We start from the raw sequence: 20482 nt of genomic DNA, 5'->3' as shown, positions 1-20482 counted from the left end.
GCTGAGCCTGCGCGTCCGGAGCCTGTGCTCCGCAACGGGAGAGGCCACAACAGTGAGACGCCCGCTTACCGCAAAAAAAAAAAAAAAAAAAAAAAAATTGAAAAAAAAAAAATTGAAAAAAAAAAAAAAAAAAAGTTAAAATCTCAGCAGATGGGTTAAAGCACTTTAGACACAGCAGAAAATTGATGAATTGAAGTTACCAGCAAATTTTTAACTGAAGAATGTATACAAGAAAACATGAGAAATACAGAAAAGTGCCTAAAAGACATGTGGGCCATAGTGAAATACATATATGTAATGGAATTCCCAGGAGGAGAAGCGAAATTAAAGCAATATTTGGGGACAGAATTGATGTCTGAAGAAATACCAGTAAAGAAGTTTCCAAAACTGATGAAACACACGAATTGAGACAGAATCAAGGAGCTCTGCCTACTGTAAGCAGGATAAATACAAAGAAAGTCAGATGTAGGCCCATCATAGGAAAAAATGCTGAAATTAAAAGAAAAAATCTTAAAAATAGCCAGAGGAAAAAATACTTTCAAAGAGGAACAGTAAGACAGACAATTGGATTAAAATTAACCATTTCCTGAGCTATAAAGCATAATGAAAAGGTGGAAGCCACATTTCTAGAATGCTGAAAGGGAAGAGCTCTCACTAGGAATTTTACCCAGCAAAAATATTCTTTTAAAATGTAGGCAAACCTATTTACAGTGGAAAAAAAAAAGAACAGTGATTATCTGAGGCTGTTAGTTGATGCAGGGATGGACAGCAAATGGGAACCAGGAAACTTGGCGTGATAGAAATGTTCTGTGTTTTGATTGGGTTGGAGGTTTATTAGAAATCATTAAACTGTGTATGCCTCAAATGGATGCAGTGTTTACTGTTCGGAAATTATATACCAGTAGTTGACTTTAAAATGGAGTCAGATTTCTGTTTCCAGCCAAGATTAAAAGAGAGGGACTAGTTTACTTTCCCATGTGAAACAACTTTTAAAAGCTAGGCAAAACAACAAAACATTGGTTTTTATGACGTTGGAAGTCAGGCAACAAAGGATAGTGGTCTCTGGGAAGTGGGAACCAAATGAACAGTAACATTGCACCAGATTTCTGCCTGAAGAGAGTTTCCAGGCTGCGGAGCTGGGAGGGGCACCCACTTGAAGCCCAGGGGTCTTCCTGAGTAGAGATTGAGATGTGAGTCCAGAGAGAGAAAAGATTTGCAGAGCTGGGTACTGGTAAGTGCATGTATTTGAGGAAACTCTTTGCGGCCAGGGTAAGAACCACTCTCAGATTGAAGGGGGCAAATCCTCAGACCTCTGGCTGGCTGAGAATCATTCCTGCTCCCACCAGGCAATCTGGAAAACCTCATACACAGTTCACATAGCATTGGGTAAAGTCTCAAAATGACTTTGCCTCAATAATGGGGCAAAATTAACCTCAAATGCTGCTCTATTAAGACCTGTCAGAGTTTGAAAGGAAGAACTGAAAGGATCAAACTATTTCCAGTTAACTGTGTCCCAGAACAAAGCTCGGGCATCTCTCAAGGGTTCATGACCCACATTTTGAGAACTGCTGGACAATGAAATACCTCATAGTGACTGTTTTAAATCTCTGGATTAAATCAGACAATTTAAAAGATTTTGTAAGAAGGGAAGAACTGGGTTGTTCTCATGGTCTGTGCTGCCCCCAGTGGCCTTCCTCTGGCTGTGACATCAGGAAAGAAGAGGTGAAAATACGGAACTTAAAGAGGTCTCTGAGAACTTGGTTATTCAAACCTGTTTCTACTGGTAGACAGCTCTGACTTTATCATCCATCTTTCCAGGAACTCAGGGCTGCGTAAGTCAGATTTTGCAGTACCTGTTTCTTTGATTCTTTGTTCAAGTGCCTATTTTATGAGATGAAGAGCAATTTTTGTACTGTTGGTTCCCAGCTGTGGGAGCCCAACATCACTTTTGGTGGGTGTTGAAAGACACTTTCTTTATTGAGATTCAAGGCTTTTATCTCAAACAGAACCTTGGTCCTGTTGGATTGACCATCATCACTTTTTACAGTGCAAACATTTGTTGAGTGTCCAAACACTTCCATCAGTGCTCCATATGAACAATAGATATGCAAGGATGGAACTGTACAGCATGACTTCACAGTCATCCAAAAGCAAAATCCTAAACTGTGGATAAACCGAACCTGTTTCCAAGATGGCTTCTGGCGTCATCATAACTCTATTTTGAGCATTACAGGAAGGTATTACATATTCATATACATAAACCCATACAGATGTGTTTGTCTCAAAAAATATATAGTGTTTTATATAACCTCAGAGCAATTCAAAATCCCCAAACCGTATCTCTAAACTCCATTTCCATTTGCTCTTTCTCTTGAAATATTCCTCATTATTACTTACATAACTCCTCCTTAACAACTTCTCATATTCTGGGCAGGGAACAAGGTTGCTAACTGAAGATTCTAGGAGCCTGTGTTCACAGAATACCCACCTACCTCGACTTTACTGCAGCAGAAACAAGGATACAGTCATAGTGTCACCTCCGAGGACAGAGCACTGACATTTGGCACTGTTCAGAGGAAATTTGACATTCCAACAAATTTCCTCATCCTCTTAAAGGAGTCTTCCTTTCACAACCAGCAAATACCAGTCTGTTCTCCTGTCTGCAGGTGGAGCTCACTAGAGTGTGAGAAACCCGTCAAAAGAAGGCAGTACTCTGTCTCATTGTCCTTGCATTCTGCTTCCACAGTGGTTTGGGGGAAGTTCCGTTACTTATCTTCTCTCCGAACTCTTTTCTCATATATGTAAATGAATCCTCTTGAATATTGCCCAGTGAAATCTTAGGCCTTTATCTAAGAAGTTTAAAAAGCCACCCACAAATCCAATATCACTGCCATGCTTTCCACTGAACAGGGTGACTTTTGTTTTGCATTGTTGCATGAGAAGGCTGATCTGGGAGGCACAGAGCCAAAGAGCAAATAACTCCCAGCTCCAGATTGCTCCTTTTCTTTGACAGTTCTCCCTGCAGGGGGAGAGTAAGAATCTGGCTTCATTAAGGACTTCTTTTGTAACAGACATAGAGCCTACCACTACTTTTTTATTTGTTGAGACCTAATAGGATACTCAGCTGAATTCTAAAGCCAAGATGAAATCGCTACCTGTGGGAGTTCCCCTCTAAGTATTAGTAACATTCAGACCTTTGAAGGAGGCCAGCTGCCAGTGGTATGTGGTAGGTTTTACTTTCTTTTTCTTTACTGCATGTGGCATTCAAAAAAAAGGGAACTAAATCCTAAATGTGTTTCTGTTAATAATTAAAATGAAGCAGCGATAATGCAAGGTTGGATGCTATTTTAAAAAGATTCCGACATTGGTATATCCAGTCATTTGCAAGTTTCACGTTTGGAACTTTGCCTTCCACTTGTGGAAGTAGGCCGAGTAAAATCAATTTTGCACAATTCTCCTAAGGAGCTCTCATGCCTATGGGTCATGTAAAAGCTACTGAACCTTCCTTGTCAACTAGTTAGCGCGCAGTGGAGAGGGGGGAAAGCAAGCAGGAGTTCCGTCATGACATTTTCTAGTTATCACCATTCTGAACCATTGGGTTTAGAAAGTTGAAAAAGAGTTGCTCAGGTTCACGGTCTTGTGTAAAACAATAGGAGCTGGATATGTTTCCGAATTAAGAAAGGTCCAGCTTTAGAAGGATCATAAAATGCACGTGGCATGGAGTAATAGTCCCCAGGGTCTGGAGCAGCACCCCACAATCGAACACGTTAATATTTCCAAAAAATATGAATATTCACAGAAAGAGGAATAAATTAAAAGGTATTACTGTCGGCTCATATCAAGTTTTACTGCCAAATGTATTTGCTTAAATTTGGTTTTCAACTGTGGAATTGCTAATAAGGGGCTATGGACATACGTTGCAGTGACAGAAATAGAGCACGACAAGCCTGGTTGAGTCCTGGTAATATTTAATAGAACTGAATCACAGGGCTGATAATTTATGATCTCTCCCTACTGGACCAGTTACTTGCTTTTCCCTTTTCTGACCTTCTCTTTGCATATCTGTCAAACAGGGGTAATATTTGCTTTGTAGGCTTTTATGAGGATAAGATAATGTAAGTTAAACACTAAACAGTGATTGGCAGACAGTGGCTGTTCAATAAATGTTAGCTATTAAAATTTTGCCTCTTCTCTTCCCCCTTCCCTTTTATGAGATAAAAATTTACTGATACAGTGGTTGCAGTGCCACTCTGGAAACAGGCTTAAGTGATGTGGACTGCCCTGATTTTACTGGAGAATTAAAAGTCTAAATTTTAAGATTGAAAACTCATTTAGTGTTAAATGACTAATACAACTTTAAAATTTGTTTATAGAATGACTAAACTTTTCAGTGATGAATGAGTGTTTCTATTAATGTTGTATCATATTTAAATTTCTTGAATGCTCTGTTTTAGCTGTATTTGAGGAAGAGTATTTACCACTAGCTGATTTGCCATTATGAGGCCCCTTTTAAAGTTTCTATCCAGGTACTCGTCTTCTAGAAAAATAGTTGAAAAGCATAGTGTCTGATGCTAGTGCTGTCACAAAGATATAACCAAGGTTTATAATTTAATATATTGGAAAAGTGGCATTAGGAGATAAGTCTCTTCCAATTTTACGCCCCCAAATTTTATAAGAACTTTAATGGGCTTTTAGTGCAATACAGTTTAAAGTAACTTTTATAAACACAAATAGACCCACAGACATAGAAAAGAAACTTATGGTTACCAAAGGGAGAAGCAAGGGAGTGATAAATTAGGAGTGTGAGATTAAAATATACACACAACTATATATAAAATAGATAACCAACAAGGACCTACTGTATAGCACAGTGAACTACACTCAGTATTTTGTAATAACCTGTAAGGGAAAGGAATCTGAAAAAGATTGCGTGTGTGTGTGTGTGTATGTGTGTGTGTAACTGAATCACTTTGCTATTCACTGAAACTAACACAACGCTGTAAATCAACTGTACTTCAATTAAAAAATAAAGTATCTTTTGTAAAGTAGACCTTTACTTTTAAATTCTTAAGGCCTCCCTTTTTAAAAGGGGAAGAACGAAAGCAGAAGGATTTCAAGAGAAGAAAGAGGTTAGCTTACTTGATGGGCATATGGCCCTCAAGACTTATTAGCATTTAAGCGGATGGAGTGGGTCTGCCTATATTTATATGCATTGTATCACCTGCCTTCACAGCTGAACTATCAGCAGAAAGTAGGCATCATGTACTGCAAAGCTGGACAGAGCACGGAAGAAGAGATGTACAACAATGAATCAGCCGGCCCAGCCTTTGAGGAATTCCTCCAGCTATTGGGAGAACGCGTTCGGCTCAAAGGATTTGAGAAGTATCGTGCGCAGCTTGACACCAAAAGTAAGAAATACTTATACCCTCCTACTAGGCATATTGTCCTCCTGCTGTGTTGACGTTCACCTGATAAGTTGCCTGTAAAACAACATGGCCACTTACTGTAGAAAACTGCTGGTGATGGGGGAGAGGAAGAAGCCAGGGAGGGAAGATGTGGCTCTAAAACAATTGAAGACCATAGTCAAAGTAGCTGGGATTGGACTTTTAAAAAAATGGTGTTATCAGAAATGGGGAAGGTAGAAAGCAGTGGATGGAGATCATGCAGAATTGCCCCTGGATAGTGTTGCACAAATTTCACTATATTTAGCTGAAAAACTCCTGCAACTTAAAACCATCTGGTTGCAAGCCCTAGAATTTTTGACTTTCACTAACTCATTTCATAATCCTTGTGCATATCTGTGTAGTCAGTCATTGTATGGTTTTTTTAATCATTTTTATATTTTAATATCTAGAGGTATTTTTGTTTATTTCCTGTTATTATTGTCCATAGTCTAACTTAATCTCTAAGCAAATAGGCTTAGCTTTGATATTAGTTTGGCTCGTAAAATGTGTTGATTCAAAGCACAATAGTGCAGCAGTCTGCTTAGCTACAGCTCATGAACACAGAGGTTTGTCCCTTCCCATTCCCAGGTGGTTAATAAAAGAGTTATGTTCTCAAGTATCTAGAGTATGTTGACTTCTGCTATGCGTCTGAGTGAAGGCAATTTTAAATTTTATCTCAAAATCCATCCATAGACACCTGTGACCTGTTTTTCTTTGAGAGGGTCTTTGGATTAGCACATCTGTATTGCAGTCTATAGTAATCGCTCTGATTTTCTGTACAGGAAATTAAATAAGGAGTTGAGTCATGAAAACAGAAAAGCATTCATAAACTCTACTGCAGGGAAGAATTTCCTGTTGCCATGGTTTTGCTGTTGCCAACTTGGAAACGACATGCAGGAGAACCTATGAAAAACCATAAATAGCCTAGACTCTTAAATATTATTTGAACGTTCCATACTCTGCTTGCAGCTGCATAATGTGTTAAATCTCAATATGCCCTTAAAGTCTTTTTATCAAGATATTTTGACATTTCCTTTGTAATTCCTTCACGTCGTCCCGATTTGGTATGTTATGGAAATTATCACCACAAAGAGCTATTAAAAGGGTCTGGGAAGAAAATGTAATTAGCGCCTTGATTCTGTCAATGAATGGCCAGATTGGGAGTTGGTAAGATTATTTATTATGTGTGTATTTACACGGTCCCAGCCATCTCTTGATGATGAAGGGCAATGTGAGAAATGCATAGCAAGGGCAGACTTAGGCAGTGTGGCCCTGAGTAAGGCAGTGGAATAAGCAAAGTAAGCACTTTGCACATTTTGCCCCAACATGCCAGGAACTGCAAAGGCCTGGATCAGCACACTGCCTCTAATGGCACATTTTTCAGTTATGTAATACATCCATCTGGGACGGGTTCCTTTTCACTGAACTACTCTCCTTTAAGGCTCCGTGTAACCTTCTGAGGCATAGCTCCTGAGAAGGAGGGTTCAGTTTCCTTTTCTATCCTTTCAGAGGGTCAAGTTTCCTAAAGGGAATGAAAAGTAGGAAAGTGTTTCCATTCTAAAGCCTGAAGAAGACAGTATGCATGTTTATCTCTCTTACTCCAAGCTAGAAGAGACCATTAGCCTCATCACTTAAATGGGTATTAAACAATAACAGACCACAGAAATAGGGATCAACCAGCCTCTGCACTCTCCCCAGCAGCGTCCTACTGGCCAGGACACACCCAGAGGTGAGACTTGGTTCTGTGTACTGTGAGATAAGCTCACCACATCTTACCTAACTTTATGCTGTGTTAAGAAACGCTTTCAATAAGATCTTTTTTTTTTTTTTTTTTTTTTTTTGCGGTACGCGGGCCTCTCACTGCTGTGGCTTCTCCTGTTGCGGAGCACAGGCTCCGGACGCATAGGCTCAGCGGCCATGGCTCTCGGGCCCAGCCGCTCCGCAGCTCGTGGGATCCTCCCGGACCGGGGCACGAACCCGTGTCCCCTGCATCGGCAGGCGGACTGTCAACCACTGTGCCACCAGGGAAGCCCTCAGTGTGATCTTTAAAAAGAGAAAATGCTTTCCAGAACATGTGTTCCTGAAGGATCACTCCGTCTCCCTATGACAGTGTAGTTGTCACTTGGATCTGTAGTCTTCATCAAATTAAAATATTATTTGCCAAATTCATTTTTTAATTTTTCTGCACCTCCACCTTCTGACTCTCTAATTACTCATATATTAGGTCACTTACTAGTTGTGATTCGATTTTTAAACTTTTTTTCCCCTCTGTGCTTGTGTTTGGATAATTCCAATGAATGCATTTAAGGCACTGTATTTTTCTTTTCTTCCATAGTGTCTTAATCTGCTATTATCCAATCTAGTGAAATTTTCATTTCAGATATTTTGATTTTCAGGTCCAGAAGTTGCATTTGGGTTTTCTTTTCTTTTTTTGGCCGGGGGGAGTTCTCTTTTCTTATATTTTCCATATTATTCTCATTAGGTTCATGTCCTCCTTTAAAGCCTTGAGCGTATTTATAATAGCTGTTTGAAAGTCTTTATGTGCTAATTCCGTCATCCCTGTCATCTGGGGTCTCCCTTTAACAGATTTTCTCCTGTTTTTGAGTTACGTTTTACTGCTTCATCTGTCTGGTTATTTTTGATTGGATAGTGGACATTGTGAATGTTTCTTCATTGAGGACCTGGATTTTGTTGTCTTCTTTAAAGAGTGTCGTTTTATTTTGGTGGGCAATTAATTTAATTATAGAACAGCTTGATCTTTATGAATCTTGTTCTTAGGCTCTTTAAAAGCATACCTAGAGTAGCCTTTACTCTCTGGCTAATTTAGCCCTCCTGCTAAGGCACCTGAATACCAGCATATTCAGTGAGATATCTCTGCTGTGGTCAGTCAGAAGTTGAATGACTTCTACCCCTGTGTGAACTTTGAGAATGGTTTGGCTGACAAATCTCTGGTAGTTGTTCTTTCCCCAATAGTTTTTCTTTTCTTTTCTTTTTTCTTTTTTAACTGAGATATGATTGACATATAACACTGTATTAGTTTTGGGTGTACAACATAATGATTCAGTATTTGTATATATCCCGAAATGATCACCAAAATAAGTCTAGTTAACATCTGTCACCATACCTAGTTACACAATTTTATTTTCTTACGATGAGAACCTTTAAGATCTACTCTCTCAGCAACTTTCATTTACGAAATACAGTGTTATTAACTGTAGTCACCATGATGTACCTTACCTGAATGTTTTTTCTTTCCCTGGCTTTTGGAACCTCACTCTATGCTTGTGCAGCTTAATATTCAAGACTCAAGGGAACCCCTGTGTTGGTTTCCGAGCCTCTTTCACCGTGTGGTTTCCTCTTCTTTGGTATTCTGCCCAGCAAGTATCAGCCGCCTCAACCTTCCAGACCTCCAGCATGTTCTGGCTCCCCTCTTCAGATCCCTGCTCTGTGCCGTTGTTTGGAAAGTACTTCCAAGTAGAAAGCTGGGTGGGGATCACAGGGCTCACCTTCTTCGATACTTTTTTCTCAGGGAACACTATCCAATGCTGCCTATTGTAAAATGTCTGAAAAAAGGTTGTTTCAGGTATTTTGTCTGTTTTTCTATTTATTTACAATGGGAGAGCAGGTCCTCTACCAAGTGCTGTTATGGCCAGAAGTAGAAGTCTTAGACACTTGTTACGTGTCATCTCATTTAATCCCCACAAACTCTGCTAGATGCCAGTTATCCCCATTTTACAGAATTGGCTTCTTTAGATCAACTAACATGCCCAAGGTTAGGCAGCCAGTAAGCATCAAGGAGGGAGAACAGGTCCTAGTGTTATGGTTAATGACGTGTTTAGAGAAAGCGTAAATGTAGAATTAGGTACAGTGAAGCCCGCAGAGCTCTGCCTTGTGGCTGTATCTTCCCCTCTCTCGAGCCCTTGAGCTAAAAATACTCAAGCCGTCTCATGAGACAGCTCCACTTGTCATGTATTATAATTATATTCAGATTTTAGTACTTTGGTAAAGGAGGAAGAGGCTCAGGAAAGGAAGGATTGATGGAACTGTCAAACCATTTCTTCTTTTTCCCAGTGTTCCATACAAAGTCCAGTTTCCATCTCAGAAATAAGGACTCCTAGCAAACAAGCTACAGGTGTGTCGGGGGTTGGACCAGTTCCGCAATGAAGAAACTTTCAGGAGTAAATTTTTTTCTCCTTTTTTTGTTTCATTATTTGGATGGCATAACCTCTAGATAATTACCATCCCCTCACACTACAGTAAATACGAAAATAAGCTTCCCACCAAGCAGTTTATTATTTGAAAGCTGGAGACCACCCTCATTTTAAGCTGTGTGTATGGATTATTATTGGGGAAATTATTTCCCGAATGAAGCATGTTTGTCAAGTCAGCACGTACGAGACTTAGAAACCCTTTGAAAAGCATTCCTTCAAAGCTCTGCCTTCTTTGATTTGCCACAATATTAGTGAATGCTTGTTGCTTCCCCCATTTTTCAGCAGTATTATAAAGATTGTTGAGGGCTTCCCTGGTGGCGCAGTGGTTGAGAGTCTGCCTGCCGATGCAGGGGACGCGGGTTCGTGCCCCGGTCTGGGAAGATCCCACATGCCGCAGAGTGGCTGGGCCCGTGAGCCATGGCCGCTGAGCCTGCGCGTCTGGAGCCTGTGCTCCGCAACGGGAGAGGCCACAACAGTAAGAGGCCCGCATATCGCAAAAAAAAAAAAAAAAAAATCGTTGAGATTCACGGTCTTAGAGGAGATGAAAGACTTTTCATAAAGAAAATAAATCCTTTATTTGGAATATTTAACCTTTGATAAAGAAGGGAGTAAAACTAGCATTATTTAAATGTTTCACACATGCAAAGGACTGTTTGGAGTTCTAGAGACTGATGAATGAAGAAAAGTTTTCTTTTTTCATCTCCTAAACTTTAAACTGTGTTATAGTGTAAGGTTTTTCCTTTGAGTGTTACTGAGATGCAGTTGGCAAAGAAATTAAAATATGTAAAAGGCCCTATTTAAGGCAGCTACACTTTCTATCTCAACTGCACAAAATTCTAAGTTCTGATCAACACATTTCTTGAGCATCTTTATGGGCTAATACTTTCATATGCATTGTTTCAATCCTCAGAACAGTGAGAAGAATATCGAGGGGCGAGGGGTGGAGAAGTGAAGTGACTTGTTTGTGGTCATTTAGTAAATGATGCTGGAGGTATTGGAATTCAGGTCTTCTTACTTCCAGGTGGGAATCCAGGTAATTGCAGGTATCTTGCAAAGTGCTCAGTAGGTAGAAAATAGTAGTGACTGATTCCTAAGTACCTGTCCCACATCATCGCTTATCCTTTTCTCACCATATGTTAGTGATTTTAAGAAGCCTTCAGTCCTGGGCACATACACATGCATACTTGCACGTTCCCTGAACTGACACAGTATGAATTCTCCTGTCATGGCAAAGGGTGGTATTACAAACTCTCCTTGATCCCTTCCTCAGTGAAGTAAAGTAACCTACCTCCTGCCCATGGTTAAAGGTACACTGAAAAAACATGAGTAAATATGGTAGATGCCAGAGAAGGTGGGATTCTCAACTTCCCCAAATACTTTGTTACTGCGTGTGTGAAATAGTACTACAAGGAGGCGTGAACAGTACTACAAGAGGTGTGCCATCCAGTGTTCCAGATGTTAATACTTGTCCCCGGCTGTGCTTCTGAGCATTGACCTCTGCATCCCCAGACCCGGAGGCAAGCTTTCATAGAAGGGAGATCTGGGGTCTTAAATGGATGGCCCTCAGCAGCCAGCTGACTATTGTAGGATTTCAAGCTATGGATAATAATCAGATCCGCAACCTGTCTGCGATTTTGTTCTGCCTTTGATGTGTTCTGTAGTGGTGAGGACGTTCATAAGCTGAGCTTAAGCTTTCTTCATTCTGTTGACTTTATTAGTCTACGTGCAATTAGGTCATGAAATTGCTTTTCTCTTTGTATTCATAAATATTTAAAACTAGGAACTTCCCCAAAATCAAATTGCTTAGGCTTGATCCTTTATCTAGCTTTTCTGAAGTCGAACGTATCTGTTAGTGACCAGGAAGTGGTTACATAAAAATCGAATTACTTTTTCCTGATTCAGATTCCTACACATCCACCTTTATCATCCAAGTTTTATTCCCCTTAAAGCAAAAGAGTTGAGCCAAGAGAAGTCAAGGATGAATATGACATCGACCGGATCTGAAACTGCTTCTACAAACTTATTAACCTCTTCATACCATCTTCAAATAGGAGTGCCTAATGTAGGGTATTATCACCTTTTCAAAGCAGCTGACAAGAATATTCTCATCATTCCTCAATTATTCAGTGTCTTCTTATCATCTAGTTTGAATATTAGAAATTTTATTTTCTATGACTTAGCGTAGAGGACTGACCTTATTAGTGGATATACACCATTTGCTGGTAGTATAATTTGGAGGCAAATCACATGATTATCAAGATGACCTATAAGATGCCCAAATTTATTTTTTGACTTTTAAAGCTCCATACAAATAGGAAGGAGCATTATCTTCTTTTTATCCCTCTTCTATAAACATATTTTTCCCCTTAGAAATCACTCAGTATATACTCTTTTCAACCAGAGAAAAAAAGATTTTTGTCATTTTCCCAATGGTCATCTTCCTGATTTTCATTCTGTTAAGTGTTTCATGGTCTCAAGGTCACTAAAATAATAATAATAACAACATTAAATGCCTTATTCTTCAGAGAATATAACAAACATTCAGTTTCCATTCTCTCTGGTAAAGTTTAGCAATTCTATTATGTACAGTAATTTCAGGATTTTGGAATTCCTTTCTTCTCAGAAAAGAAAATTTCATTGTTTTGGCCCTAGTTTCATGTCTGAAACTTTTGAAACTGTTTCCAGACTGTTTAAAATGATCAGCAAAGCTGAGGTTTTCAGAGGTCCCTAGAAGAAGACTGGTCATGCAGCATCCATTGTATGAAATGAGGCAAGCGTCAGAAAGAGAGAAAGGACAAGAAATAGAAAACAAATTATCTTCAGGGTTGTCTTCATTTTTCTTTCCTGGTAGTAATGCCTTTAGAATTAGAAAGACATATAAAGCAAAATGTAGTAAATGAACACTGGATAGTAATTTGTTTTCTAGTTCATTAACTTTGCTTTAAATTGACTTGAAACGCACGAAAGTACTCATCACAGCTGACACATTGACTTGAAAGTTGTAAAATGCGTGAATCAGTTCTAGAGGTATTTATAGCAAGGGTCCTTAACGATAGAAACCTTCATACTCAAGATCTGTCTTAAGTAGGTCAATGATTTATTGCAGTTGTATTTTTTTGTGGTAATCGTCATTAACATTTAGAAGATATTTTTCTTGGGGCTTTACGTGTTGGTACGTATCTTTGCAGTTTTTCAAAAGTAGTCTTTGCTTTATTCTACATTTATCTTGTTTTTAAAACCCTTTGTGTTTTATGCCCTCTTCAAAATTAAGATCCAGGGTTGAAACTCAGGGCTCTAGAACATCTTAACAGGTCTCTGCAAACCTCCCTTATGGTCTATTCTTGGAGCAGCGCCTAAGGGCAGTGCAGCCTACTGCATTAGAGTCCCCTGGGGGTGTTTATTAAAATAGATTCTTCTGCCCAGCCCCACACCTACGGAGCAGTATTTCTGGGAGTGGAGGATGGGAAGCTGCCTTTTAAGCGGCTTCCCAGCGGATTCCATGCACACTCCAGTTTGAGAACTACTGCCTTTCGGTACATGCCAGAGGCTGTCTTGCAGCGTCATTCTCTAAAATGCGGTAAAGTGTTTGCTCCTTAGCAATATGGTTGGTGGAGGATTGAGTTTACCCAAAATGAATGCATTTCTGTTCATTTTGCTGCCTGTAAGTCCAGGTCCTAATCTAAAGATTCCCCTTCAATTGGACAGTTAATAATTCTCTTTGGTTTCCAGGTATTTATGAGCACGTTGATTTGTTAATGATTAAGGGGGTCGAGGTTGTTTTTCTCCTTAAGGAAGGTGAGAACAGAACACACTCAGCCTTAAATTGTTGGACATTGCTGTAATACCTTTGTTATTCAGCGTTACAGTCTTGTTAAGTTTCCATCTATTTGTTAAGAACAAAACGGTTCTCTTGCTTGAGTCAGAAGTATTGGAAAAAAATGTTCTGAACTTGAAGTCTGTGGACGGAATTCAGGGGTCTGTGAACTTGGATGGGAAGTAATTTTACATTTATCTTCACTGACCCCTAATTGAAATTTAGCATTTCCTTCAGTTATGAATGTAGGCAACACACCACAGTAGTATAAGCTCTACCTGTGATTCTGTCACCAGTAGAAAGCATAGGTATTTTCATACTATATTATTTGTTGTTGGAAGTATGTCAAGATACTGCTTATGCACTTCACTATGTCAGAATTATAGTAGTTATTAGACCAACTGCTCAAACTTATTATATAAATCTTATGCTATTATATCATTTTAAAATTGTTTTGATAGTGGTATTTTTCAATCTGTTGATTTCTGTTGAAATCTTATGTATTTTATGTTATGCATTTACAAATATTATTCTCAGAAGGAATCCAAAGGCTTCACTAGACTGCCAAGGGGGGGATTGGGTACAAAAAATGGGTAAGAACTCCTGTACTGTGTCTTCTCTTAGGATGTCTTCATCCTAAACCATTTCCCTTTTTCTTTTTTTGAGCTCCATCTCTTAAACGAACTATTTTTCCTATTGTTACAGTTGTCTCATGTTTTGTTTTGTTTTTTTTTTTACTGTAGCTGATTCCACTGGAACCCATTCTCTGTACACAACATACAAAGACTATGAGATCATGTTCCATGTTTCTACCATGCTGCCATACACACCTAACAACAAGCAGCAGGTAAGAGATCCTTGTGTTATCTGTGGGTTTTTTTGCCCTTGTTTCATTTCCCCCAGAAGCCTAAGTGGCAAGTTTATAAAATCTTAAACCAGAATTTAATGTTGCACCTGTCACAGCAGCAGGAAGCTTTGTACTTCGTGGAAGTAAGGAATAGCAAATGAGCTGAAAACAAATGAAGAGACACAAATTCTGGGTTAACAGCCAGCTGGATGGCTTTGTGAATTAATCATTTGCTTTTCACCCACGAGAATTGAGGTTTTCCTGAAATCTGAAAAGAACAAGTTGAAATCATGGTGATTAGATGACTCTGCAGGGTTGCAAAGAACACATATGAGTGGGTGAAATTTCATCTCAAGAGGCCAGTGTACAAAGCAGGAAAGTACTGATGTTTCATTTCAAATTTCAAAGGAGGTTTCCTCCACTAACTTGGAGAAAAATCAGAATGTCGATGGGGGCTCAGGAAAATGTTTTTTCTTGATGTGTTCTTCAGGGGACAACATAAGTAACAATTGCATTTGTGTACCTCTTGTGTACCTCATACACAGAGTTTCTTTTAAAAAGATCTAAAAGCACAAGGCCTAGTACTAAAATGTAGTCTGTGAGATGATGAAATGCGAAAACTAAGAAATGGCAGATGGTTACAGAGCAAGATGGAAATGGAACTGCTTTAAAGAGTATGTGGTGGTAGTTGTTTTTAAAAAATGTTTTAAAACAAATGATACCAAACTGAAACTTAAAAGAACCAGAGAACTCACAGACTCTCCTTTCAGTAGTTGTTACAAACACAGCAGTCTAGTATCACTTCTGACCTTAAAACGGACATAGATTTTCTTAGTGTCAACTGTTGTACTAACAGAACACAGGGCCAGCTGCAGAATGAATCACATCCTCTCACAGAATTTAACAAAATATGGATCAAATCTGAACACATCGTCACTTTAGGTTTGATTACATCACACATCTCAGTAACAAAATCTTGCCTCTTACGATTACCAAAGCAATCAAAACGTAGGAAGCAAAGCAATGAATCAGCTATAAATCTGAAATAAACCTATTTTAAGATAAATTCCCCTATCTGGAGTTTGTTGACAGTTTGTTTTATGCAAATTCCAAGTTCTAGACTTTTGTGAGGAAAATACCCTGCTAAGAAAAATATACTAAACTCACTCTGACCAGACAGTAGAGAGAATTTAAGAACATCAACAAATGATCTTTAAAGGGGAGATGAAGGCTTATTCTACCTGATTGCTCAGCAGAGAAAGGTAACATGTGGGGGAATGGGGGTAAAAAATTTAGTAACAAGACTCAATTGTATATCCAGCTAAATGAATCAAAGGGCTGAGCTGAGTGAGTTGGCATTTAGGTGGACATCCATCCAAATTATTTAATTTGGGGTCCAATCAAGGCAAAAGTATTATGGTCCTGAATCAGAGTGAAAGAATAATTTGTATTCTACATATTAAGAAATTTAAAATTCTCTAGCTAAAGAATTTATTTCTTCTACATAGATTATGTTATGCTTGGAAAACCCAGAAAGAACGTGTCTTTCAAAATCTTTTTGCAGAAATTGGTTTATAAATACTGTCTTTTTTTTCATTATATATAATGTGAGATGGATAGGTTTATTTCTATTTGGGTCCTTTAGTAAGACAGTAACATTACATATCAGGCCATATTTTGAAGGAAGAATGACATTGTATCAAAAAGACAATGGCATCTATGCAGGAATGACATATACATAGATTGTATTTGAGCTTGATAGGTTCAAGATTCTGAGGAGATTAATAATCTTTGATGATGGGTATATTTTATATAGCAATCAATACAGAGCAGCCTTTATTTTTGTAACATCTGATAATATTGCATGTTTAGAAATGAAGTACACAGCCTCATTAGAAGATCATTTGGGATGCTTTAAAATTCCTAAGGTTAAAAGTCCATTTCCTGAACATTCTAACTCCCAATTCGCAACCCTAATCTAATAGGCTGTTGTTTCTCCCAGCTGGCAGCCAATACTCAGTCACTGATTTTACTGATACGTAATCTGTGTAAGGTAAAGTCACTGGAGAGTTTTTTTTAAAGGTTTATAAATACAAGCTTATGTCTAATAGATAGTTTATATAAATGTCATGTTTAGTTGTTTTCCTCCTGGTAGGAGCCTCCACGTAATAAATATGAGTAATACAAATTTTGTTCAGTTTTTCTTCACATGATTGAGTTAAACTCCCTAATAACCCCTTTCTAGAGAGGCGCTGAGCTAGGATGATTTGGAGTGCCTGAATTTGAAAGCTACCTTTCCAAAACACCGTTTAATGTGAAACAGAAGGTGGTCTTAAGCAGCTTTCACTGTAATTAAAGAAGCTATTTAAACCTGAAATTTAACCTGCTTTAAAACTGTTAGAACGTTTTGGAATATTATTAATTTCTGTATTCCCAGCTTGTGCCATAAAAAGTATTATCAGAAAGCACCTTAGCCACATTTCTTTAAATGAAGCTAATTAAATCAGAACATAAATTGCGTTGTAATTACTTTAGCCGTTCTCATCTTTAAAAAATATTCCCTATGGCAAGTTTCTTACATGAAAATGGAACAAAACTGTTGTTATGGAAACTGAAGATTTGGAGATGCTGGGACTTGGCGTAATATGCTAGAGATTAGTTAGATCTATTTGAATGGACTGTGTGTTTTATGCAAATTTCTGAATATTCATTTCCATATTCTTCCTTGGAGGGAATGATAAGACCGGCTAAAATATTGGCAATAACTGTGTAGGTTACCTCCCCTAATATGTACTGATTAATAATGAATGTTTTAAATACAGTTACATAAGGGAATCGGGGAGTTACAAGCGGAGCGTTGTCATTTATGTCTCTTGCTTATGTTTTCTTTTAGCTCCTACGGAAGCGGCACATTGGAAACGATATCGTAACAATTGTTTTCCAAGAGCCTGGAGCACAGCCATTCAGCCCAAAAAACATCCGATCCCACTTTCAGCACGTTTTCGTCATTGTCAGGGTTCACAACCCCTGCACTGACAGTGTCTGTTACAGGTACTGGCTCCAGAGGTGGCTGGATGGGCATTGGTGCGCGGTCACATCGAAGGCCCCCTCCAGCTCTGCTTTCTGAAGTTGCAGTGGGAAGTCTATTGCTATTTATTTCTGTCTTTAAACTATGCTTGCGGATGGCTGAATTCACAGGATGACGTAACCTGATGGCATTGACATTCCCCAGACGTGTTGGTTAGACACCTGCCGTTTCCATTTGCACCTCCTTCTTAGGTGGCCTCCTTCATCCATGCCATCTGGACACCAGCTAATTACTCATGCTGCTAATTATATTTTGCTTTTGCCATGCCAAAAGCAGAGAAGAATGATCATAATAAGTAGGGAAGAGAAGTTTAATTTTTTTTTAATTATTATTATTATTTTTTAAAAGCCCAAACCCTTGCTTAGGGCTGACTTGATTACCTCTAACATTTCTGACTGCAATCTTAGGGGTATTTCTATGCTTTGTTAAGCATTTGGTGGAATGGTTTCAGTGTCCCTCGTTGACCTAGTCTCATGAGTATCAGAATTCAAGCATCTACCTGCAGAGGCCTCTGCAAGAATCCTGGAGAGGGTTGGTGTTGAAGAGGGTACGAACCTGTGACGCTGTGTTGACATGAGTGTAGTGCCAAGAAGATGTGCGCGGATGTTCTAGCATTAGTAAGATGTCCTAATAGGAATCTATCTTTTCAAAATATGAAAGATTGTCGTATCTTTCCATCCCTAAAATTTAGAAGACAAGGCTTTGTTAATTTTGGATTTTTGTTTTTGAATTAACAGAGCCACCTACACAGAAAGTGGCCAGTGCAGACTGATAATTGGTTTATTGTGAGATCTACAACTGTCTAATCCCTAGGTGTAATGCAGGTTAAATATAGGAGAACGAGCAAGTTCAGGGAACAAAACAAGTCAAGGTTACATTGGACTCCTGCTGACTGCCATCATCCTTGCCCATTCCACAGTAACTACGTATGATGAGCTCTAATTAGAAGCCCAGCTCTGATCTAGGCACCTTATTTGTGTTACCTCATTTAATTTTTTTTTAAATTATTTTATTTACTTATTTATTTTTGGCTGCGTTGGGTCTTTGTTGCTGCACGCGGGCTTTCTCTGGTTGTGGCAAGTGGGGGCTACTCTTCGTTGCGGTGCGCGGGCTTCTCATTGCGGTGGCTTCTGTTGTTGCGGAGCACGGGCTCTAGGCACGCGGGCTTCAGTAGCTGTGGCATGCGGGCTCAGTAGTCGTGGCTCTTGGGCTCTAGAGCGCCGGCTCAGTAGTTACAGCACAGAGGCTTAGTTGCTCCGCAGCATGTGGGATCTTCCTGGACCAGGGCTCGAACCCGTGTCCCCTGCATTGGCAGGCGGATTCTTAATCACTGTGCCACCGGGGAAGCCCTCATTTAATTTTTAAAACCTCTGAGGTAGGTGCTGTTTTAATCCCTGTTTTCAGATGAGGACATTTAAGCACTTGGGGGTAAGGTAACTTACCCGAGGTCGGCTGGTACTGGGTGGAGTTTAGATTTGAATGTACCAAGTCTGATTTTAGAGCCCAGTCTCTTAATGGCCCTGCCATGCTGTCTTCCTCCATGCCATGTGCAATAGGTGTCTTTGTTGCCCCTGCTGCTGACGTACCAGCTATTCCTGAACTTCTCGGGTGCCAATATGAAAACCCCAGACCAGGGAGTTCTGTAGCTTCCTAGACTCAGTGGGTGGAAACTCAAACAAAGGAAACCTAGATCTGAAGCTTTTTCTCAAGAATATGGTCTCCAAAAGCTGCTTTATTTAGGTGTAGAAGGAAAGAATTAGTGCAGAACATTTGACTGTAATTGGGGTGGATAACTATTTGCATTTAGAAAATACCCCAAGCAATTGAAATGTTCTATGTACTGGATTCGGGCAAAGGATTTCATACTACTTTGTAGATAGAAAACTAAATCCTTTTTGCAGTGGTCGCTAGGAAGTTTGGGGAGTGGAAAGCTGTGTACTTTCTTTTAAAAAGAGATTCTTCTTTTAAAGGTGTTTGTCTAAATAAAGTGCTGTCCAATAGAAATATAATGCAAGTCACATATCAATTTTATATTTTCCAATAGCCATATTTTTAAAGTAACAAGAAATAGGTAAAATTAATTTTAACAATATGTTTTTGACCCAGTAGTATATTTTATTTACCTGATATATCCGAATATTATTATTTCAACACGTAATTTTTAAACTTTAAAAATTACTGAGATACCTTATGTAGTTTTGGACTAAGACTTTGAAATCTGGAGTGCATTTCTGACTTACAGCTCATCTCAGGATGCTCAATTTTCATTGGAAATAATCTGTATTTAGATTTCATACAATTTGCAATTGGAGAAGTAGATTCATAATAGCTTATTGCAAACATACTTTTTAAGTATGTCTCCCTCTCCTTCAAAGACGTTTGAAGAACTGAATCGAGTGTCAGTTTTTAAAATTTAATGTGATTTAACACTCTTTGGTCGTACTAGCCACATTTCCAGTACTCAGTAGCCACTGAAGTATGGCCAGTGCGAGTCTAAATAGACTGATAGGAGCAAAGGTGTCTGAACCTTCTTAATTACTTGGCTGGATGAGTAAGTGATATCTGTTTTATTCTTTTCAAACCCTCCTTCCCAGCCTGAAACTCATGATTTTTGCCCTCTCTCTTTCTTATTTTTAATCTCTTACCTGGAGAGCCCATCTTCTTAAGCCCACCTTGTGATGCTGGGAACCTTTGCAGGGGGACACTGGACACCCCTGCTCACAAGACATGGGCTAGTCTGGAATTTCCCTAGTTGCCAAGCTTACTTGAAGACCCAGTGCACTGTGATTTTTGGAACTAAAGTAGTGATCTTTTCCTATTATAAACTTTGTGTACATGAATTTTTCTCAGTCCTTCTTAAACTCAAGTAGGTTTGTTTCCTGGGGTATGTGGTGATGCCAGGAGATGTTTAAAGGCCCAGAATAACGAGGGTACCTCTCTTGTAGTCTTTAATGCTTGGGGGAAGGGATGTTTATTTTCATGAGAAAATAAATGTATTATGAAGTAGAATGGAAAATTTGTATCAATTTTAAGATACAATGTGGGTCTTCAAAGAGTTTTCATACCTGTGGGCTTTTC

The 20482-nt window shown here is 39.0% G+C and overlaps 1 protein-coding gene across 14 annotated transcripts in view; it reads left to right on the top strand.

The window, feature by feature from the left end:
- SIPA1L1 (signal induced proliferation associated 1 like 1) overlaps positions 1 to 20482 on the top strand; it is a 522661-nt gene that overhangs the window by 412251 nt on the left and 89928 nt on the right. For all 14 annotated transcript variants that reach the window (XM_073800311.1, XM_073800310.1, XM_073800309.1 and 11 more), the window contains 3 exons: positions 5234 to 5408; positions 14213 to 14316; positions 17210 to 17367. In XM_073800311.1, coding sequence (XP_073656412.1) covers positions 5234 to 5408; positions 14213 to 14316; positions 17210 to 17367 — 437 coding nt within the window. The remainder of the gene's footprint in view (positions 1 to 5233; positions 5409 to 14212; positions 14317 to 17209; positions 17368 to 20482) is intronic.

The sequence above is a fragment of the Tursiops truncatus genome, chromosome 2 (genome assembly GCF_011762595.2).
Source record: "Tursiops truncatus isolate mTurTru1 chromosome 2, mTurTru1.mat.Y, whole genome shotgun sequence".
NCBI lineage: Eukaryota > Metazoa > Chordata > Mammalia > Artiodactyla > Delphinidae > Tursiops > Tursiops truncatus.
Note: the sequence above shows the minus strand (reverse complement) of the source record. Positions and strands in the feature narration are given on the sequence as shown.